This window comes from Astyanax mexicanus, chromosome 18 (assembly GCF_023375975.1).
Source record: "Astyanax mexicanus isolate ESR-SI-001 chromosome 18, AstMex3_surface, whole genome shotgun sequence".
Lineage (NCBI taxonomy): Eukaryota > Metazoa > Chordata > Actinopteri > Characiformes > Acestrorhamphidae > Astyanax > Astyanax mexicanus.
In genome coordinates this window covers 25713650-25738896 of record NC_064425.1, presented here as the reverse complement: position 1 = coordinate 25738896, position 25247 = coordinate 25713650, and the positions used below count along the sequence as shown (strand labels likewise).

Below are 25247 nucleotides of genomic sequence, written 5' to 3'. Positions count from 1 at the left end.
ATTCTAAAATAATATATTTTATATTACCCTGTATATACCTTATATCTTGTTTTCATTAGGCGTTATTGAAGGTGACAGCGGTGCATAAATCAAGAAGCCACTCCCATCTCAGTCATTTATCCTCTGATTATGACCAATGGAGAAGATGTGAAACTAATCTCATCTGAATAGAGCTTTAGTGTGTAGTACACAATTGGGACACAGCCCATTTCTGTTTGTTTTTATTTATTTATTTTTTATTTTAACAAACTAAAAACTACACACTTATTTAAAGTATCAGTTTATTAGTGTCTGATTACTCTGACTTGTTATCTTATATCAGATTGTGGATTTATTTATGAATAAATAAACTACTCGATTGCAGGTCAAAAAGGCCATTTCCAACCAAAAAAAAAAAAAGAGACAAAAATCACAGAAACCAAAATGAATGTGAAAGTTTGAAGGGTGACAACTCATGAGTATTTCAACACTATTTTATTACAGAAGTGTAGCTATTGCCATTTCCTTCTCAACGTATATATTTTACATTAAATAAACACTGACTTTGTTTTTGATGTAAAAAAAGACAGAAAAAAACAATAATGAGCGTACTGCAGGGCATAGCTGCCATCTGATATGGAATGACTACATGTATCCAATCACACGAAAAAGCAGCATCAATGTGTATTAACCTGAATATACATATTCATAATTGTAGAGATGATGGCGTAGTGGGTTGATGGAACGTTCGTGTTGACTTCATAATTTCAACTTCATTTTGACATTTTCTTTAATAAATAAATGTAAAAAGGTTTACTTGGTTCTACAGTAAAACAGCAGTGTTAATAATAGGATGAGATGGACACTTTGAGACTATGCATGTATATGGTCTTACTACTGTATTTTGTCTTAAATTATTCAACATTAAGAAGCAGTTTCCTGGACAGGGAATAAGTCTAGTTATAGAATATATATCTCCATTCAAAATGCTGTGTAGTCCAAGGCTAGGCTTAATCCATGTCTGGGATCTGACTCTATATTCCCTTACATTAAAAATGCAACTTTAGAGCTTTAACCGGTTTTAAAATCTCATTAATTACAGTTTAAACATATGTAAAAGAGGGATAATTTTTAAGTAAAAAATAACAACATTGGGTCAGAACAGCTTTTAAAACAGCTTTTAAATTCCCATTTATCACTGCCATGCCTTGTTTTATTTATTTATTTATTTATTTATTTATTTATCTACAGCTCTGGAAAAAAATAAGAGACCACTTCTCTGATTTTGGTATTTAAAGGTTTATATTTGAGTAAAGTGAACATTGTTGTTTTATTCTATAAACTGCAGACAATATTTCTCCCAAATTCCAAAAAAATATTGTAATTTAGAACATTTATTTGCATAAACTTAGAAATGTCTGAAATAACAAAAAAGATGCAGAGCTTTCAGACCTAACGTTTTAAGAGCTCAGAAATCAATATTTAAGAAGATTTAAGCAGTTCAGTTTGGTTTGATGGCTTGTGATCATCCATTTTCCTCTTGATTATATTCCAGAGGTTTTCAATTTGATAAAATTTAAAAAACTCAATTTTTAAGTGGCCTCCTAATTTTTATCCAGAGCTCTATGTTTAGGATGGACTTGATAACCCAAATGGTACAAATAACATTACACAGGCATGTGCTGCTCATCTGCTAAAACTAAAACACTTAACCAGTACTGATTTGGTTTTGTTAATGTAGGGTCAGTAGATTTTATGGAATCTTGCTCATTAAATCATCATCTGCCTCAGATATGTGCTTGTTTCACTTTCACTGTGGAGACCCTTGTAGGCCATTATACCCCAACAAAAATTAAATGCGTCATTAGCTGTTAATCAATATGACACCAAAAGAGGGGGCCATGAAAATAACTGATCAGTCCACAAATGATTAAAGGAGATCTTAGGAAAAAAAGAAGTTAAGATTTATTCACCCACGTGCTCCAGACTATAAACCAGTCTAAACAGATGAACACATTGTTTCAGTACCAGGCCGTTAACGTCCAGAGTCACACCTGTGTGAATATGGCATGCTGCAAATACCCAAACCCCCATGTTTTCTTTTATTTTTGAAGAAAAGGAAAAAAAAAAAGAAAGAAAAACATTGAAGTAGCGACTACAGTAGAAACTACCGCCAGTAGGTTTACACGCTGCCCGTCTCTGTCCATAAAGTGCACTCTTTGTCCCGGGGAAACGACGGAGACGTCAGACAGAAAGAGGAACTGGTGGGGGAAAGCCTGAAAAGGTCAGAGTCTATGGGAGGAGGTCCGCCGCCGTGGGTCAGACTCAGGATCAGTTATTAGTAGACGTAGCCCTCGTTGTACGGGTGAGGGTTGCAGTAGGCGCCCTCCTGAACGTACGCCACGCTCTCGTCAAAGTGCGACAGCGGCACCGTGTCCTCCTCATTGATCTGCCTCTCCATATCAGTCTTCAGCACAGGCCGCTGATTGTCGGGGAAGGCCATGGAGAACAAGGCCTCGGGATCGCAAACGAATTTATACACGTATCTCTCACCCGCCACCTGTTCAAACCAGATTTACAACTTAATTAGTACCATAGGCTACATACTGTATACAGCTTTGTATCTAAACACAATATGTATCGTCACTGTCACACAAATATGTAATGCGATTTCTGACTTTTGGTTTATTAATTTGTTTAAAATTGTTTTAAAACAATTTACAGAAAAATGTCCACATTTCAATTGTACCACAAAGTCGATAATAGGAAAAAAAATAAATAAATAAATAATAATAATAATAATAAAAATTCTGTACCACTTTAAAATAAGGCTCCTTTATTAAAGGTTTCTAAATAGTTTATAAAGGAGTTTTTTAATGGTTAATAATTATGTTATAAACCATTAATAAGCAGTTACAACAGTTAAGCAAGGGCAACAGTTACCTGCCTTGTACCAAATAGTGATTCCACATTTGTTTATACTGTTTAAACCTTTAAAATCTATAAATCTTAAACCGGTTAAATCTTTCTGGAAGCTTATCTTACTTTCTTACTTTTCCATTCTTTCTTACTTTTATCAGTCATCATTAACATTTCTGGTAATAACTTTATTAATTTAACTATAATAACACATTAAATGACTAAACTGACTTTCTATATTATTTTATTAGATATGTGAAAAAAAAACAGTGAAAAAAAATGTCACTGGTGTTCTTTCTATTTATATGTTGTAAGTGCTTATTAATGTTTTTCAAGTCTTTACAACTTAATTTATTACCATTAATAAACTTCTTTCTAAAAAAATACATTTTGCATAAAATTTTGACCAGAGCAAAGTTAAACTGCATATTTATAAAAGTATTATTAAATTAGCTATGATTCTGTCATTGTGATGCGTGATATGTCACAGTCTTCACCTTTTGCATGATCCCCTTCTCATAGTAGTATCGTAATGAGCGGCTGAGTTTGTCGTAGTTCATGGCGGGGCGATTCTTCTGGATCCCCCAGCGTCGTGCGACCTTCAGGAAACATGTCAGTGAGTAGATCAAATAAATCAATCAAATAATTTATTCATTAATTTATTTTACAACATACATGTAGAGACCTGAATAGTGCCAGATGCTTTTTAATATTGCAATTCATCAGGAGTGTACCCTGATGACTTAGCTAACACATACTTAAAACAATTGATTTCTTACACCTTTTTCTTACTTCACTTTTTTTCAATATGTATTATATTTATTTTACCCCGGTTTTGGACATGTACATAGTTATAAATATAATGCCACCTTCTAGAGAAATCTGAGAAATATTCCTGTATTTTTAAAGTTTTAAAGGGCAGGACTTTTGTCAATTGTCTGTCTGACATTACACCACTAAATCTTGAGGATTTCTATTCAAGCATTGCATAAAAAACGTTCATGTTTGATAAGGAACTTTGCTGAAAAGCATCAGTGTAAGTGTAATAGAAAATATATTTTAAAAAATTATAAATACAAATCAAACAGTTCGTAGTTTCGTTATGTTTGTCTAGATTTTACATCTATTTTCAAACATGCAGAATTTGGGTTGATTCTTGTTACTGATCTGAAATTATTAAGTGGAGTAGAGAGAAAACAGGCAGCTTTTCCAGGTGTCCTGTAGGAGATTTCAAAGCCCTTCAATTTTCAGAATGTAAATTAAATAAACTTGTTTTACTGCAGAAAAAAAAGGTTTAGTATCACGGGACAAGGCATTTAAAGGGGTTAAAATTGCGCAGCTCTAATTCTAACTTAACAGATGTCAGAACAATAAATCTAATGATACATATTGTCTATTATACAAAAAAACAATAGATTTTCAAAGTTTTCCTACATCAGCTACAGGCTTTCAGGCTCTGAAAGGGAAGCTAACGCTCTGAAGCTTTGAGCGTTGTGTCCAGCTGGACATATGTGTGTCTACACCTCTCATTCAGAGATGTGTTCATTAGTACGAGTGGAGCGTGGCAGATGTTGCGGCACCTGTCCGTACGACCACCCGCCCGCGGCCCCCTTCCTTTTCAAATCTCCCTCCCGCCACTCTCCCACAGCCCGGCGCAGTCGGCCTTTTCTCTCTGCCGCGGCTCATTCACGTCTTACACCTGCCCAGCCAAAGCCTGCAACCCTCAGTCACCTGATGGCATGAATGGCCCCCTGTCCCCTACAGCTGCCCAATGGACTGAAGCCAGCTTCCTCTATACACACACACACACACGTACACACAGAGGCCAAAGCGAGCCATGCTGCCCCTAATGCAGATCACAAACACAGCACTGTTAGCCTCTTTCAGAAGCCCGGGCCAGTCAGCATAGCTCAGGCTTTCAGAGAGTCTGCACGCTGAAATATTTAGCAGTCAGTCTCTGCTGGCTGTTCTGTTTGGATGGACATGAAAGCTCGCTGTGTAAAAACAAGCTCTGGCCTCCTTTCTGGTCAACAAAACATGCCCGCAAGGTCAAACGCTTCAAATACTGTGAGCCAGTTAAACTGGGATTGGCTGAAATTAGTGACGGTAAAGAAGTAATGAGGCAACAGTACTGAGGTGCAGCTGTAAAGTAATATACAGCTAGAGGTGTGCTAAATTTTTATTTATATGAAGATCACTTCAGTTTCTAAATCAGTTTCTCTGATTTAGATATTTAAAGGTCCAGTATATGTTTGAGTAAAACGAACATAATTGTTTTATTCTATAAACTATGCACAACATTTCTCCCAAATTTCAAATAAAAATAGTCATTTTTTAACATTTATTTGTGTAAAAAAATGAGAAATGGCTGAAATAACAAAAAAGATGCAAAACTTACAGACCTCAAATAATAAAAAAAACAAGTTCATATGCATAAAGTTTTAACAGTTCAGAAATCAATATTTGGTGGAATAAGCCTGGTTTTTAATCAGAGTTTCATGCATCTTGGCATGTTCTCCTCCACCAGCCTTACACACTGCTTTTGGATAACTTTATGCCACTCCTGGTGCAAAAAATCAAGTATTGATGGTTGTGACAATCCATCTTCCTCTTGATTATATTCCAGAGGTTTTCAATTTGGTAAAATCAAAGAAACTCATCATTTTTAAGTGGTCTCTTATTTTTTCCCAGAGCTGTATAGTGTTTGTTTCGCTATTTACCCTAAAGCTTTAAATATATTTTTGGGTATATTGTTTGTATGTAGTTTATATGCATGCACTAAATATCCTGTATGCTTTCGTTGTAGATATTTGTTACATTACATGATTAAAAAAATAAATAAATAAACAAATAATGCTGGTCATTTTTTTTAAAATAGTATTACAGTGAGTCAACAACCAATCAGCTTTTTTTCACTGTGCATATAGTGTTTGTTTTTTCATTTGATCATGTGACACCAGTACACCCTCAATAATCACTGTCTGTTAAAGAAGGATGATAGTACCTCTTCAGGTTCGATGAGTTTGAACTCCATGCCCCGGCCGGTCCACGCTATGAAGTGTGAGTTGGAGGGGTCATCTAACAGAGCCACCAGGAACTGCCAGAGCTGCAGCGAGCCACGCCTCTGATAGGTAGGACCCTCGCGGTATAGCCCCGCCTCCTGTTTAATATCACCTGCAGGCCACGAAACAGAAGATCAGGTCGATCTTAATGCTTGAAGATATTTCCTAATACACTGATAGCTTTGTTAGTAGCACTCTGAAAAATATAGAGATTTTTCCTGTCCGTAAAACAATACATATATACTGTTTATAACAACTAAACTGATAGCGGGAGAGGAAATTATATTAACTAATTAAACATTTTTGTTTTAAGTTAGTCAAAAAGACAAAGTAATGCAAATGTATCTATTTCCACTGTTATTATTCTGCATATGTAAAATGCAAAGTACATTTTTCAAAATAATTCAACGGCAACTTTTTTTTTAATAAAGTGGAGACAATGAAATGTGATTGAAATCCTGAATAATTATATAATTCTGAAAACATCATAGAAAATATATGTAATTTCTTAAATAAAAAAAAAGTAACTGTTTTAAGTAAAAGTTTTAACTGTAAGAAAGCTTTAATCTAAATCTCACCTTCAGCCTTTTCTGGAACCACACAAGTGTCGTCATAGAAGTGCCTGGCAACTTTGTCAAACATGCAACCTGCAGCAACAATACGTTTACAAATATTATACTATTTTCAGATTTTTCATAAACATATTTTACTGAAAACAGCTTTTACACCAACATGCTATACTAAATACAGCATTTACACAAACATACTATACTATATTCAGCTTTTACACAAACATATTATACTAAATCCAGCATTTACACAAACATATGTGCACATGCACCTTTTAAAAGCTTTAAAGGTCCTAAATAAAACTTACCTTCAGTTCTGTTTGCATGAGCCAAATATCCCTCTTGCCTCAGGTAAACAGAGTGGCAGCTAGGCACTTCTAAAGAACACGAGAAAGAGGGGAATATAGTACGACTGTCAACAGGCACAGTGATTAAAAAACCTCAAATAAACCCCTGGAATAAATGAGGTATCAGATAAACGCTGCATATGTTTTACACATGTATCTTTCACTTTGTTAGCTCTTGTTGTGATTGAATCAAAGCAGAGCAACAGTTCCTAAGTGAATGCTCAATAAAACAGCTAACCCTGTTCATTTGAGCCTATAAAGATCTTTCAAGGCCTCATCGGAGTAATGGGCCTGTCGAGGAAATTACTGTTAATTAAATTAGCCACTGCCCTCCCATCCTCTCCACAGCACACAACAAACAAGCTCTTTTATGTGCTACAGTAAATTCTACTGAACGACGCCGCAAAGATACAAAAACGCATCGATGTTCGTGTCACTTGAAGTAAATTTAACAACGTCTATACAGAAGACATGTATATTTTAAAATGAGCTTTGTAGGGGAAAAGCCTATATAGTTTGAATAAAATAAAATATATATATATTATGGAGCTTATATTGATGAATATTCATATACATGTTATAGTGAGTTATTGCAAAATATATATGTATAAAATATATATATATATATAAATGGTGGAAAATACATTTTTATTTCTGTATTTGTAATAAGAAAAAGTTATTTGCTCTTAATTATTATTTGTGATATTAAGTTAGGGCCACCCACCATTTTTTTTACTTTGTCAATAAATAAATATGTAAGGTTTGTTCAAATTTTATGCTGCAAATTTACTTGAAAAAAAAAAAAATCCATTAACCCTTTTAGCACATAACACTATTTGAGAGCTGCTGTAAATCAGAACAGACCATGAACCAGCGAATGAACAAGTTTATAAACCAATGAAACAGTAGCTTTGCCCCGCCCACTGCACTGGAAAAACAGTAGTACGAGTAGTAGCCATTAAGGCAAAGTAACAGCTAATTTTTTATTTATATTTAATTTGATTTAGAACATTTTTTAAATGTGTGTTTTTTATCAATTTATTTATTTGCTAGATTGACAGATTCTGTACCAGAATATTGAAGTCTTCTTTTCTGTGCATTACAGAATTCTTATTTTATTTTTTTTTCTTCACTGGAGATATATCAGGTCTGAAAGGGTTAAACGTAGATACAAGGTTTTTACAGGATTGTTATATGGACATAATAAATTGTCTTTTTTTAATTAGAAAATTTGAACATTTGTAACTTTTTTTTATGTCTCAGTATTTGTAATAAGCAAAAGTTCTTTGCTTATAAAAGCACTGTGTAAATGCATTATTATGCTATTGTTTTATTATTATTATTTTTACTGTATTTTTTGGCATAAATTGGTGTCAAAATAATATATAATATATAATGCAATAATATCTGAATGTACAATATATTATACCAAAAAATAATTTATATATATATTTATATATTTGTATTATTTAAATATTTCCCACAGTTTAGCCCAGGCTGCACTTTGCACTTTACATGACTGTACTGGTCCCTCGTGGGACTGAATTAGATCAGGCAGAGCTGCTGCTGCTGTCCTGAGTCAAATCAGCCTCTACAGGAAGCAGCTGAGGGCCAGGCGCCGCATTCCTTCCTGACAGGCTGCTCCAGTGTACCTCCAGTTTTTATGAATGAAAAACGCCACCAAACGGCTCTCCATTCATGCCAGAGCCGGGCCCACAGCCCGGGGGCCCTGGCCTGAGAGAGAGGAGGTGAGGGAGAGATTAGGGGCCCCTCTCCTCCCCTCTCTGGCCAGGCCCTCAGGAAATGAGACCAGAGCCCCTTTTTCTAATAACGCACTAATTCTATCAGCAGCCTCATCGCTCACACGGCCACTATCTGCCTTTAGAAAAATAGACTTTACCGGAATCGTCTCAGACTCTTTCCTGTCATACTCACGGGCTTAACACGGGGCTATTCGGGGGGGTAATTAGCACATTTTAGCTGACCATTCCTGCTGACCAAATGCTTAATATCTTTAAGCTATGTCTAATATCTTTATTAAGATTTTTATCTAAATAATAAGATCTTCTGGGCGCACATAAATTAAGATTTTTTTTACCTAGTGTATTAGCTGAATATGTACCTATAGCCAAAACAGGCTATAAGACGCCACTTATACAAACAGAATATACAACAGTTGTTATCAAGCTAAACTGTAGTATATATCTATAAGGGGCTTGCCATATCATATTGTATGCATGATAATGTCTTTTTTATCATATTTTATATTCATCAATTTTGGAAACAATAATAAAAATTAGTTTCTTTGACAATAGTGGTAACTTTGCAGCACTTTTTGTTTTGTTACATGATTTATTGTTATTTTGCCAAAAAATATCGTTATTACTAAAATACTCTAGAATATTGGGATATTATTTAAGGGCCACATCACCAACCCCAATCTTAATTTTTATCATTTTTGACTTTCTGTCAGTTTTGTCCAAACTTTATTATGAATGGACCAATGGAAATGCTGCAAAATTACTTGAAATAAAACTTAAAAGTTTTTTTTTTTTCTGAAGGTTTTTTCTCTTCTTGGAGAAACAAGGTTTTGACATATCAGTGACAATGTCCTAAATAGATGAACAGTGAAATATTGAAATATTATGCTACTATTTTAGAGCAACATCGCCCACATCTAATCTTAATTTTTGTTATTTTGAACTTTTTTGTCATAATTTATATCTGGCAGTTTACTTGAAATAAAACTTCCTTTTTCTGAAGGTTTTTTCTTTTTTTTTTTTTTGGAGATACAATGTTTAAACATGTCACTGAAGATGTCCTAGACAGATAGAGTAACCGATATTTGCTCCGATGACAGATCTTATAATTTATGCTTGTTTAACTCCTATAATCGTAACACACAGCTCTGAACAGGGTCACACCTAACTGAGTGTAATGTATGTAGAGAAATCTCACCTGAATCGTAGGTGAAATCTCGCGGCTCCTGCTTGATCATCATAGAGTGGGGGTACGAGTGGGGGATGGGAGCCCCCACCATGACCGGATGCTCAAAGATGTGGTCTGAGTATTCCTGCTTGAACCCTTGAGAGGGGAAGGGGATGCTGGGCTCAGACATCTGTCTGTGGTACATGGGTCGCCCGTCCGGCGTCATGGAGGGCGGGGAGGGGAATGAATGGCATGGCTCTGATAACTGTCGCCGAAACCTGAGGGAGGAAATACAACAACAATAACATCATTAGCAAAGGGTCTTACTATAACTTTTTTATTATATTAATTCATGTACGTGTATCTGATTTAAAATATGGTAAAATCCCTAAACATAAATGTTTCTGTATAAGAGCAGTACTACTAAGCAACTAAGCAATATTTTAGTGATTTCCTTCTCATATATGGTAATAACTGCATTTTAACAGAATTTGAAGACACTAGAAACCTAATATACTGTTAATAAAATCTCATTGCATTAAGATATCACCATTTTCTTAATGTTGACATTGAATGTATATAACAAAAATCTGTATCTACCTTTTTTTGAGTGAGTTTCTGTGTGAATACAGAAATAGCTTGAAAATACTTATAATTAGAATAAAACGTTCAAAAGAGGGTAAAATCTCCCAATAATTAGATGTTTGCATTTTAATATACATGTAAAATATCAGTATTCACTTCTGCCATTTAGACAATATTTCGATTACTGTCATTGTCATATAATACTTGCTGATTTACACAAAATAAAGTCTCATAATATTTTTGCACTTTAAAATTTCCCTCCTTCTATAGAAATCCCTGTTTACAAGTTCAGTTACACTATTGATCGTAACTGTAAATGGTTTATGGATATAACAAAACACTATCTGATTTTTTTACACTTAAAAAAAAGGTTCCAATTGAATTAAATGGACCAATAGAAATGCTTTAAAATACTTGCAACAGAATCTCTAAGATTTAACTTTACTTATATATTCATTTAAAAAGAATCCAAGTAAGCATTTCTATTGGTCCATCCATTAGATTCCAGATCATATATGTATGCACACACAGACACACACACCCACACACAATATACACACGACATATACTGTATAAATAAGTAGTATGCCTCATGCGTATTACCTGTGGTCCATGGAGTACGTGCTGTCGGGGAGGGGCTGTGGGGGGACGAGGTGGGGGTATGTCCTGTCTGGTTTAGGAGTGGGGGCAGCGCTGGGAGACACATGCTGATGGGGGGACACTGGTGTGCTGCAGGGGGTCGTAGCTGGGCTGGAGGCTTTCATTCCCGCTGGATGTTTCTGCTCATAGGCACTGCAGACATCAGGGAATAAGAACAGTTTGGTTAGACCCCCACTGCGTCCCCCAGGACAGACTAGCAGAGCCTCTGTCAGACTCCTAAGTCCCTCCATTAATAAAAAAATCAGTTTAATTACTCTTTACATATAACAAACAATACAGCTGCTGATATTAATACCTTATATTCCATTATCTGCAGTGATGTTCCAATGAGTTTAATTTAAAGAAAAAGGGTATTTTAGTGAGTTTCAACAATTTCAGCTATCAGCTCTCAGTAGTAAATCATTATAGCTGAGCTGACAGACTGAACTGAAGTGCTATGATGCCTCTGGAAACAGGTTGGCTCCTTCAGTACAGTGTTTATCTGACTTCAATTTACACCATGCAGAGTGAAATTAGCATAAAATGCCATACATTGATCATTAAATCGACATATGATTGAAAGAAGGCAAGTATTTTTAGTTATGCAGGGAAAATGTATTTGGTACTATTATGTATTATCATGTTCAACTCAACATTAGGAAGCTTTAATAAAAAATGATTAATTGAAATGTGTTTATTATTGTAGTTACATTACACTAAATATTTCAGCATTGTTGATGCCACTGACAATAATAAAAAAACAAAAACAAGTGCATAAAAAGAGCCATGCCCATTAATATCAGCTGATACGAATTAATTAAGGTAATTATTCCTATTATTTCTTGTATTTGTGTGAGTATTAATTCTTGGTGATATGACCTTCTATAAATATTCTGATTAATTGAAAATTTGACCATGATAACGAATAAGTTAGGGATGTACGATACGTATCATAATACAGTGATCGCGATACTTGGATATATTGATATTTTCTGACACCCCTACAGTTTGTGAATGATTCTTTTAATGGCACATCCCTTACATATTTAATACTATGTTTTTTTTAAGAGGATAGAACATAATCGCACACAGTGTGGAAATATTAACAGAATTAAAAAAATGTCGGTTTTGGTGAATTTTCTATTAATTTTCCAGCCCTAGTTACTATTGTCATAAATTCTATTACTTCTGCTCGTCATTTATAATGTTTATTGGCATTTGTATTTATATATTTTCATATCACTTTTGGTATTCAACTGAAATAAAAAAACTGTGATATTGTGATATAAATTGTGATATGAATTTTGACAATATTGTCTAGCCCTCATTACATGCTATTCATATCAAAAATAATAAATAAATAAAAATAATAATAAAATATATAAATAAGGCATAATCAGGGCTCTACTTCTGCTGTGGGTATATAATATTAATATAATAAAACACTGAGCTTCACAAATAAGAACTGAAAACAGTCAGTTATAAGTTATTCTATATTTTTAACTCCACAAAATGTCCATGTCAGTCACAGACTAATAAAAAGCTTTTTTCACAAGTGAAAATAATATATATATATATATATCTTGTTTTTTACTTCTCAGTAAAGCAAGTCTAAGGCAAAGGTTTCTGACAGCTACTGTACTGTGAATACTGTATTATTAGCATGCGTCACTGAGCAGCGTACCTGATATTATACAGGCACTTCTCCCCATAGTGGAGCTTGAAGGGCCTCTCCTGGCTGCAGGCTGATCCCAGCTCAGCACATGGGCTGTGGGGCTCCCGCTTGATCCTCAGCTGCAGCCCGTGGAACGCCACTGTGTGTGTGTGAACAGGGGAGACAAAGAGAGAGAGAAATAATGAAATAAACCAAAATACATCATCAATAAATACACCATGTTACACAACCAGCAACTCTCAATATTTTTTTTTTTACCAGACATGACCAGAAGTTGATGTTTGAACATCTCGTATTCAAGAGAAATATACAGTAACTATCTAGTAGAAATGTGATAAAAAATAAAAAAAATAACAAGTGTGAATTTGACTTATGTACCAAAAGAAATATATTGTGATTTTATATGTATACAGCTCTGGAAAAAATAAGAGACCACTTTAAAATTATGAGTTTATTAGATTTTACCAAATTGAAAACCTCTGGAATATAATCAAGAGGAAGATGGATGATCACAAGCCATCAAACCAAGCTGAACTGCTTGAATTTTTGTCACCAGGGGTGGCAAAACGTTTTCCAAAAGCAGTGTGTAAGACTGGTGGAGGAAAACATGCCAAGATGCAGGAAACTGTGACTAAAAACCAGGTTTATTATTACAATATTTTACTTGGAATTTGGTAAAAAAAAGTTGTCTGTAGTTTATAGAATAAAACAACAATGTTCATTTAACTTAATAATATACCTATAAATAGCAAAATCAGAGAAACTGATTCAGAAACTGAAATATTTTTTTCCAGAGCTGTATATTTTGCAGTGTTTAAAAATACTGTACATTTTTCCAATAATTTGCCAGTTACCAAGCTGATGATTCAGCACGTTGTAAAATAATAATTTCTTGTGTTTCGAGGACTGGAGTAGATTTAATTTATCTTGTAGAGGAAATGTGTGAATTTTTGTCTCAAATTAAAATGTCAACTAAAAATTACTAATTACTCTATTATCTTTAATACTGAAGTGAAAATCCATATTTGAATGAAATTTACTTCTGTAACAAGCAAGTTGGACTATGGCGTGTTTGCCTTGAATTAATTGACATGGCATTGCACATCATATGGTGTGACTATTGCACATGCGCACTGTGATAACGATGCTCAAATGTGTTGCTCAGATACATTGTTCAGCCCTAATCACAACCTCTAGAAACACCTCCTTAATTGGGTGCATCTTTGAGCAAATGTAGAGATACAAAAAAACAAACAAAAAAAAACGTTAACATGAGACGTGTGCCTACAGCTGCGCAGTACATCACTGTGGCATAACGCATCTCTCGCCTCGAGACATGACATCTACCGGGGTGGGTGTGACCCGTTCAGAACGCCTGCTCTCTTTAAGGAACGCGCTGGTATCTCCCAGACAACAATAGCACCATCCATCATACACCCTTCTCCTTTCACCACCCCTACACCCCTACACCCCTCATCCCTCATGCCTCAGAGCGCTGAGAGCAGGAGAATGATAGCTGCTGAATGTCCTGTCACTCTGTGGAAAGATCAGCCAGCGCTAAGTCTGTTAGCCTGCTGGACCATCTCTGCTGTCAGTCTGCAGAGCTGATACTGACACTGACTGAGTGAGTGAGCACATTTTTGAGACACCTGCACATTTAAGGGTGTTGAAAAATAGTTTGTCCTGTATTTACTGGAGTTTCTGTCTCTACTGTACAGGAATGAAGTTCAAGATTTGGTTGCATTCAGCAACAAGGGACTATTGTTAGTGAGGTGAGGATGTTGGATCATCCCCACCTCCTCAATTCATGCCAAAAGTATTGTATAGAGCATTATTAATTATTCCAGAGAACACAGATCTTTTAATTGCTCTGCAACTACGAACAACATTTCTCCAAAATTCCAATAAAAATATGGTCATTTAGAGCATTTATTTGCAGAAAATGAGAAACGGCTGAAATATAAAAAAAGATGCAGAGCCATTAGACCTCAAATAATGCAAAGAAAACAAGTTCATATTCATAAAGATTTAAGAGCTCAGAAATCAGTATTTGGTGGAATAACCCTGGTTTTAATCAAATAATTTTCATGAATCTTGGCATGTTCTCCTCCACCAGTCTTACACACTGCTTTTGGATAACTTTATGCCACTCCTGGTGCAAGAATTCAAGCAGTTCAGCTTGGTTTGATGGCTTGTGATCATCCATCTTCCTCTTGATTATATTCAGAGGTTTTCAATTTGGTAAAATGTTTTCAGAGCTGCACAAGACTACAATGAATGTCCTGTGATATAACTATTGTGCATGTGCACACTGTGGTAAGGATGCAGAACCGATATACTGTGCAATCATTTTTTATTTTTGATGTCTTATTGTATATGTTTAATGGTTAATGGTTTAACATCTTAAATGCATTACTATGCTATATTATTATCATATCAGTGGCTGTAAATAGTCTTAAAATGACTATAATGGTGCTTAACGCAATGGTTTTAGAGATCGTATATTTTCAAAAAAACAAAAAAAAAAAAAACAAAACTATTGTGACAGGCCTAAATCCATCCATCCAACCAAGCAAATATCCAATCTATTGGCCACTGGCAGCTGTATTTAGACAGCAACACTTAAACTGAGGCTGGAGAGGCTGTCAAGTCAGATAAATCTTCTCCTGAGCTTTGACTGACTGCTGTCTTCACCACGGTGGAAAAATCACAGCTGCTGATTCCCAGCCCCCCGAGAGAGCTGACCTTTTACGGTAATTGATCGGAGGTCAAAAAGGCACTGGGTAAAGATCTGTGACAATGCTGAACAGAGTAACACCCGTTAAGCAGCGTCTCCATCCAGCTCATTATGAGGGTGTAATGAGGGTGGAGATGCAGAATTACGGCTCATGATGATGATAGATTCCACATTGATCAGTCATGCAGCTTCACGTCTACCAGTAACTTTGTGTTAACCCTTTAACGTCTTTATCAAGAAAAGGAAATTAAATATTTGAGTTTTTGTATTTTTTCTTTGTTTGCTTAGTTTTTGAAAGATACATCTTAATCAAATGATTGAGACAATCATTTATATGATGTATAAAGATACATAATAGTTACATAAATGGTTCCATTCATTAAAAGGCATCTTACTGACCTTTCAGTGGATTTATTTAGCCTAACATAACTCTGCTGATTGGAAGAGATGGCACACTCACTTCTTTAATAAGTGACTTAAATGTGCTCTACTACCAAATGTTCAAGCAAAAGCTGAATGGTTAAATGTTTTGTTTTATAAAATCCTGAACCAAAAAAGGATCTATATAATTAATTAATACAATACCAATTGTAAATAGATAAACTTCCCACTATAAGATTATATATAAATGTAAATAATATATACTAATACTTTTTAGTGCAACAATTGAACAAGAAAGGTAAAAGGCAAAATGCCACCAAAACTAACTCAATGCTGTTTTGATTACAATCATATTTCCCGGCCTTCGCAATAATTTTCTAAGGACCAAAACAAGAACCACTTAGAGTAAGAAAAAAAAAATGTCACTATAGATTTTACTCCGAGGAACAAAAGTATACAAATCAATACAAAATGTATTTGCTCTTCAGCCGAGCTGAACCCTATTTTCAGTGGGGGGACGTCATGCGTGTGACTGGTGCAAGATTGCAGCAATTACAGATGCATTGATTTCTCTTAATGGACGGCATTATGAAGGACTTGTTCATGGCATTTACTGCTATTATTCATTTCCTCAAAATTTTGGTGATATTTTAAGGCAGTGTAAAGCATGACAGATTTAAAGGCAAGCAATTTTCACTTTTCCTTCTGAAATATGGCACTAGAAAACACAATACGGTCACGACGTGAGGCTTGTTGTTAAGTAAGGCAAATGCCGAGCTTGTAAAAACAAATCACACATCATTTATTGTTATTATTATTATTTCAATTGTGACACATGTCCATTGTATTCTAGTGGCCAGACACTAAGTAGAAACTAAGCTATACTATTTGTATTACTAATAATTTGCTTTAATATTCCTTATTTAATTTAATACTTTTATGATAAAAATGATCATATGATGATCTATAGACATACACCTATTATCAGTGCAGTCATATATAAGTGGTTATTGCAATTATTAGAAATGAAATCAGTTAAATATGTAAAACTATTTTGTATATACACTATGCATAGTGAAGATTATGATATATTACAAAAAATGCAATACATCATCAGTGCCAAAAAACTCCTTAACTTCAAAGAAAGATGATGTTTTTGTTGGATATTGCATACGTTTATATATATATATATATATATATATATATATATATATATATATATATATATATATATATATATATATATGTGATTGGCCAGGTATACCTAATAACAATACATATACTATGTACATATACTATACTGTAAATAAGCTTTCACTTCCTCTGCACTACTCCCCCGTCCTGTTCTGGAGAACGTGTGTTTATTTTGGTCTGTTTTATGATCCTGTGTTTTGTGCGGTGGCGGGACTGGGCAGTAGCTAGGCGGAAGTGAGTGCGAGGCCGTGCCAGAGTGGACCCATATGGGAGGGCTGCAGGCTAGGATGCCCGTTCAGGAGCCCCACCACCGCGCCCTCGCCCTCCCACCATCTGCCCGGCCCTCCACTCCTCCCCTGCTCTTCCCTCGCTCGCACCCACCATGCCAACTCCCAGCACCCAGCCGGGGGAACGACACTGCAGCACAGTGCAGAGGAGAAGCCGAGTGAAGAGCACTGATCATCACTCACCATCACTGCTGTACCAAAACTCATCTATCATCTAATAACATCATCTTACTTTTGATTTTAAAGCTTTAATCCGTTTATTATATTGGTCAGATTGTTGTGAAGCTTTCAATGGTGTTAAAAAGCTGAAATTGAATTTATTAAGTTCTGATATGATGGAAATAACTATATTTCTGAAAATGCTTCAAGTAATCATGATTTGTTAATACAATGTAAAGAGTAGTTTGTTTTTAATGGTGTAAAAAAAGCTGAAAAAAGGATTTATAAAGTTCTGACATGATGAAAATAACTATATTTCTGAAAATACTTCAAGTAATCATGATTTGCTAATACAATGTAAAGAGTAGTTTGTTTTTAATGTTTTTTAAAAGCTGAAAAAATCGATTTAAGAAGTTTTATAATATAAATAATTATGACATTTTAATACAATGTAAAGAGAAGCTTCTCCTTAATGGTGTTACAAAAATCTGAGAATTGGATTTGTAAAGTTCTGATATGAAGAAATTAACTATATTTCTAAAAAAAATACTTTAAGTAATCATGATTTGTTAGTACAATGTAAAGAGTAGCTTGTTTTCAATGGTTTTAAAAAAGCTGAAAATGGATTTATGAAGTTCTGATATGATGTAAATAATTTTATTTCTAAAAATACTTGAAGTAATCAGGCATTTTTAATACAATGTAAATAGTAGCTTGTTTTTTAATGGTGTTAAAAAAGCTGAAAATTGGATTTATCAAGTTTTGTTATGATGTAAATAATTATATTTCTGAATATACTTCAAGTAATCATGAATTATTAATATAATGTAAAGAGTAGCTTGTTTTAATGGTGTTAAAAAAGCTGCAAATTTGATTCATGAAGTTTTGTTATGAAGTAAATAATTATATTCCCTAAAAGAAAATTAATAATCATGAATTTGTCAAGACATTGTATGGAATAGCCTGCTTGTTTATAGAAAAATAAATAATAAAATAAAATAAGATAAAATAAGATAAATATATTACATTATATAGTGAAGTAAAATGAAAAATATATATCCTGAACATATATGTGACCACAATATAAGCTCTATAAATCTCGGTTTCCTTCGTAATGAGAAGACAATACAGTGTAGAAACTGCGATGCTCTCTGGAGAAACACTAAGCTGCATTGTTAGCTGGTGGGTTAACTTCCGTAACAAGACAAAGCCTTCTGTTTTCTTCAGCACGCCCCACACGCCTGCCTGTTTTGGCTTCTCTTTAAGACATAAGCTGGCATCACACCCCACTGTGCCACACTCAGTCCATGCCACTTCCGACACTGGCACTGACACCGAGTTGACCACTTCAAGCCAAGTCTACTTCCTATGGCCATTTAAAGCACTACCGGAGCGAGATGCTCACTCGCTAACATGCTACACGCTACGTGAGCTACAGTACAGAGCCAACTGTACACCGTCCTGTACAGCATCGCCCCCCCCCCCAGAGGAGGAACAGCAGCGGTCTAGTAGCCAAGCAATAGATTTTGATGTAATTTACTGCATTATGAATGACATATACAGTAGAATTAGTATATATAATATTATACTGATCATTAATTTTACCTTTTTACATTTTTAGTAAATCCATGTACTAAAAATTAAATAACTTACAATAATAAAGACAATATCTGATTTAGTTTATGATATGATATTCATTGGAAGGTCTTAAATACTTCAAAATAAAATTACTTACAATAATAAGGACGATAACTGATTCAATGTATGATATTACGATTCATTGGTCTCAAATGTGACAAAATAGTAAACTGTAAACTGATAGTAAATTCTAATATAAGACTAATATAGTGTACCAGTAAATATTTATGAAGGTTTGATATGATGTAAATAACTATATTTCTGAAAATACTTCAGGTAATCATGATTTTTTTTATAAAATGTAAAAAAAATAGCTTGTTGTTAATGGTGTTAAAAAAGCTGAAAAAATGTATTTATCAAGTTTTGTTGTGATGTACATCATTATATTTCTAAACATATTTCTGAAAAAAGTAATCATGAATTTTTAATACAATATAAAGAGTAGAACTTATTATACTGATTATTAATGGTCATAATTGAATGATAACTCAACCATTTCTTCCTTTTACACTTTTTGTAAATCCGTGTACTAAAAATTAAATAACTTACAATAATAAAGACACTATCTGATTCAGTTTATGATATTATGATATTCATGGGAAGGTCTTGAATACTTAAAAATAAAGTAACTTACAATATTAAAGGCAAAATTTATGATAAAGATTCATTGGTCTTAAATATGACAAAATATAACAGTAAACTGGTAATACATTCTAATATAACACTAGTAAAGTGTACTATTAAAACTTCTTTTAAAGTAATTTAAAGGTCTCATACTTACAGTTTTCACTCTGAAAGTCAGGAACAAACTGCTCATCGTTGTCCGGAACTTGAGCTGAAAAGAGAAAACAGAAAAAAGTGTAGAGAGCCGTATTAGTTTCTTCCCTTGCCTGTGGCGTAACTTGAAGAGTTAACGAAATCTGTATTTCAGATTTACTTAAATAAGTCATTTCCTCTAATAAAGCTCCAATGATTTAAACAGTAATGACTCAAAAATCTCTAACCCACGCATGAGGACGCTTATTCATTTATGACAAAGGAAACATATCCGCTAATTATGTCAATAATCTAATTTGGACTTAATTTGCTGGACAGAGCAGGGCCTTGCGTGTGAAACACATTCCAAATCTCTCTCTCTCTCTCTCTCTTTCTCACCCTCTCGTTCTCCCCTTTTACAAGTACTGTACACAGGGTTGTGTGTTTCTCACTATAGCTCACTTTCTCAGATAGGCCAAATCACACCAATACACAACCACAATAAACCTATTTTGCCATTTTTGTTATTTCCCCATTCTTCTCTCTGGTTCTGAAGAGACCCGAAGAGGGGAGGGAGGACAGCCATGCAGCTAGAAAACACCCATTGTTCACACTGTCTAATTGGGACACGTCCCCACTGGTGAATGCACCTGTACCTGCCGCGCCGGCTCCGCTCCAACCCACGCGTGTTCCCTACCTCTCCTTCACTCGCGCCTAATGCTAAAATAATGAGCTCTTCATACAGAGTCCAATTAAACATGCTCATGTTTATCTCCCACACATTTACACCCCGAGTCCGCCGCCGGTTCCCCGCTCGCCTGACCTGCAGCACAGGTAAAAGGCCGTGCGGGACCTCTGAGCTCCAAGCTATTAGCACATCGCTAAATATGGCCTTCCATTTTCACAACGATGATAATAATAACACGCCAGGTTATTAGGCGACAAATGTTCAGTATTTACAGTATGTTTGTTTTTTATTGATGTTTTAATCACTGCAGAAGGTTCATTTGGTGGAATATTTTTTTTTCAAGCACACACACACACACACACATAAGCTTGAACACACACTCTAATACACATGCCAGTATTTGAGCAGTTGACAGATGACTTATCTTTATGACACTAGTCATAAAGTGTGTTGTAAGGTGCAAACAGCACTTCAGATACGCACAGCAACACAATCGCTAGCAAACTATTAACCTCCTGTTGGACCAGTCACACACACACACACATCCGAATAAGTTGTTTAACTCTCCCAAAATAAAGAAAGAAAAACACACACACACACACACACATATATATATTACATTAAATAGACTAAGACTTCAGTATATATATATATATATATATATATATATATATACTGAAGTCTTAGTCTATTTAATGTAATGTAGAAACCCATTTCCTACTAAATATACTGGCGTCTGGGTCCAATCACATTTCTAAATAAAATAATCCCCTGAAAATAAACAGATAAAGAGATAAAAGACATTACAGAAAGGATAATAATATAGGAACTGCAGTAACTAATAATCTGGTTTGTGCTCTTTCTATTACCAATTTAAAAGTATATGTAGTTATATATTACAGAAAAACAACATACCAGGTATATATATATATGTTATATACAAGCATTTTGCATTTTTATGTTGTACAAAAAATGATCAAAAAGAAAAAGAACAGATGTAACAGACAAAACTACTGAAATACATACAGTAATAGACTGTAATATGCTGTTAATGTATGGTAATACAATATAAATATGAAGAGTGCATTTGCATAATACGATAAAAGTGTGTTTAAAGAACAACACATCTTTACAGTTTAACTGTTTAACTTAATGTAACAAATACAAATATTCGACATGGAACATTATCAGATAAGGTCCATTTTAGTAAATGCTGAATAAAATGACTCTATAAACGAGAGAAAGATCAGAGTGAAAGTCTGTAAAATGATGGAAGACTGTAAAATATGAACATCAGAGAAAAAATGAAACAGAAAACTGTGAAAGTGTTGTAAAAGCTCTTATATATCACAAAAAAGTGTAGTTTTACTGTATTTAACAACATATAAATACACATTTCTAGAAAGTTTAACTGTGTATGGGTTCCACAGGTTCTTTCAGATGATTAGAACCTATAAAAGAAAGAGAAAGACTATGAAAGAAAGTGTGTGTGAGAGAGAGAGAGAGAGAGAAAGAGAGAGAGAAAGAGAGAAAGAGAGAGAGAGAGAGGAGGCTGCATGCTCGAGTCTCAGCAGGGTGAATGAGTCAGCCTGTGAATGGGGCAGCTGATCCCGGCAGCGCTCCTGAGGCCAGCCTGGAACTGGAGCGCTGCCGCCATTCACAGAAAAAACACACAAACACACACACACACACACACACACACACAAAACAGAGGGACACACAGTAAACACAGGCCAGAAACACCATGGCCGCTAGATTCACCAGCACACACGCACCTGTGATAGTCAATATACCGGTACGCCTCGTACACATGCATTAGTGTCATTTAGAAATCTAGTATTTTTTTTTGCTACAGTCTGACTTATAGTTTGACAAATAGCTCGAATAGACCACTTAAAAGAAAGGCTGAATCATTGTGAATATTGATTTTATATCTATAGCACTTTGCGTGTTAAATTTATTTGTTGATTTTGTTGATTTTAAGTGATGAATGTGTGTATTTATCATATTTGTAGTATCTTCTGTTCAGATCAGACTTAGAACAGAGTATTTACTAAAAATGAAAAGGAGACTCTAATATCTACAAGAGAATTTATCATATCACGTTTTTTTTAATATCATGATATTTATGATATTTAATCAGTCTCGTCCAGCCCTAACACCTGTGCCACATTAAAACCTTTGCTACCAACTAGTTCTGGGCAATTGTTTGAATGAATTCAGTTAATTTGCATAACTTTACTTAAATTTTATGTGATTTTTAAAATGGCTTAATAAAGGTTGTATATCTTTACATATAGCATATAACCTGTCAGAGAAAACTGCAGTTCGCTGGCTTTTGCTTCTGTCAAAAACCTGTAAAGAACCTGTAAAGAATTGACCAAACTTAAAGTAGGATATTTTTCACCTTGTTTAATATAAAAATGGCTTGTAAGTCTAAAAGGACCTGCTAAACTGAACTTTAGGTGTTTTTTTTTTACTCAGTTTCACACATATTTACTTGTACAAATTGGGTTTCCACAGTTCATTTTTTGAAGATTTGTATATTTAATAGCCCTAAATAGTGCAGTTTTGGCATATTTTTTTTATTGTAATGTAAATGTATATATATAAAATCAAGGATTATAAGTGACAGATACTGAAACTCACTCTTTGTTCTTGTGATCATTGCAAGCGCACAGTTTGCTACACTCAGAAAAAGATGCTCCACTATCTAGCCAGTAGTAGCCAACCGCAGTTCATTTAACAAACACTTTTTTCTCCATTAAGGTCTACATTTTCTAAAGAGACATATGCCCAGCTGCCAGCTGTCAGGGCGGAAAATGACACACACATGTCAAATGACCGGCCCATCACCTCTTTAGTCTCCGCTGTCGGAAATTCAGTCTATCTCTCATAAGTCTTCCTCTTCTTTCCAATTACCTGAGCCAATAAATCTCTGAAATGGTTCCAGTAGGTCTTCGTTTGGGTTCTAATGGACAGGAAGTCGTATATTAAATCTATCCGCGATTTGTCTACAACCCCTGGCCAGTGCGGCAGACTGATGTAAGACAGACTGAATTGGGCTCGTCACAGTAATATCTACAGCACTGGACAGTTCTTTCTTTCTTTCTTTTTTTTTTCGTCTTCCTTCCTGAGACACTAAAATATTTAAAGGATGTCTTATTCTTTTAAAGGCCCCGAGGTGGACCGGCTATAATCACGCTGGCAGTGAGGAAAGTAAAGTATCCTCAAATCTCTTCCTAAGCGCACTTTCTCATTCGCACATCTTCAGCTATATTGCGAGCATTTTTAAATGTATTAAAGAATACATGAAGCTAGTCAAAGGTTATGAAATATGGAGATTCGTTCTCACCTGTGTACGCACTCGGCCATATTTTAATCCACTTGATAATAATGAAAAAGACTCCACAGACGTTTTATTCTGGAGTTTTTAAAGGTGCGCTGTTAAGTTTAAGGTCTGTTATTAGTACTTATTCACAGAGAATTTATTCATAGATTTCTTTCATTATTATTTTATGTGCTTAATATTATAATTTAAAATGGAGTTTTACAAGTATGTGAACAGAGCCAGATGTATGTATGGGAATGAATTATAATAAAAACTTAAAATAAATAAAATAAAAAACTTTAAAATAAAGGAAAATATATGTATTATTCTAATGCTATAAAAAGGGGTCAGCGAGGAATAGAGCTGAGGGAATATGTGCCCAATGCAAAACACTGGTTCAAGTTTTACAAAAGTACTTTGCATGATTATAACGTGGCTATCTATTTTGTTTATTTAAAATATGCACATGGTATATGAATCCCAAAACATCTGGTTTAAAGAAATCTCATCTAGTATATATGTTAATACATACTGTCAACTTATATTAATAAAAAATAATAAAATGTTTATTTTTTGTAATATGAAATGTATTTTTAAAAGAATCTAGACTATAACCATACAAATATATATGATAAGTATATATATTTTTAAACAGTGATATTAACTTAACTTAGCTAAATAAAGCATGTAATCACAGTCAAGCAAAAACCTTGTATCTCCAAAGTCTGACTCTTTCTTAACTTAACTTAACAATAGAAGTAAATAAAATATTCCAAACAATTTGCAAACATTTCTGTTAATTTCTGATTCATGGTAAAATATTGTTTAAATATATAAAGTTGTAAACAGATGTCAGAATCACATTAAATCAAAAAGTTAAAAATAGCCAAGTATAAAGAAGATACACGTTTTTTTGGCATGACAGTGCTATTGTGCATTAGGTATATCTTTAGAAGTCTTATTTTTGGGTGTGTCGTGAAATCTAAAGAACAGCCGTCAAATGACAGATTTGTTCAGATTATGTCAAAAAAGTACAAAAACAGATACAAAGATACAAAAAAAATTAGATACAAGTTTTTTTTTTTAACCTGACAGTATGTCTGAATAAGTCAAGTAAAAAAACTGCACTTAATATTATATTTGTTAATAAAAAGTAAAAATACAATTGTACTAAATCACCACATATACAGTGATACAAAAATATATAAAATTGAATTTTTCATGCAGATTTGTAGTAAATCTTTACTTTTATTTTCCAGTCCTATCTTTTTTTAGAAAAGCTATGGCAACTACTCACAAACAACAATTACGTATCCAAAATCATAAAGAGATTTAAAACTTTAAAGTTATTTAAAGTTCTAAAAATATCTAAA

General features: G+C 34.2%; 1 protein-coding gene across 5 annotated transcripts in view; it reads right to left on the bottom strand.

Annotated features, from left to right (window-relative positions):
• Positions 1-455: 455 nt before the first annotated feature.
• etv1 (ETS variant transcription factor 1) overlaps positions 456-25247 on the bottom strand; it is a 122563-nt gene continuing 97771 nt past the window's right edge. For all 5 annotated transcript variants that reach the window (XM_049466805.1, XM_049466807.1, XM_022684182.2 and 2 more), the window contains 9 exons: positions 19881-19934; positions 12713-12842; positions 10993-11181; positions 9835-10082; positions 6838-6906; positions 6539-6607; positions 5903-6072; positions 3396-3497; positions 456-2539 (listed from right to left, as the gene is read on the bottom strand). In XM_049466805.1, the coding sequence (XP_049322762.1) occupies positions 2318-2539; positions 3396-3497; positions 5903-6072; positions 6539-6607; positions 6838-6906; positions 9835-10082; positions 10993-11181; positions 12713-12842; positions 19881-19934 (1253 nt within the window). In that variant the 3' untranslated portion in view covers positions 456-2317. The remainder of the gene's footprint in view (positions 2540-3395; positions 3498-5902; positions 6073-6538; positions 6608-6837; positions 6907-9834; positions 10083-10992; positions 11182-12712; positions 12843-19880; positions 19935-25247) is intronic.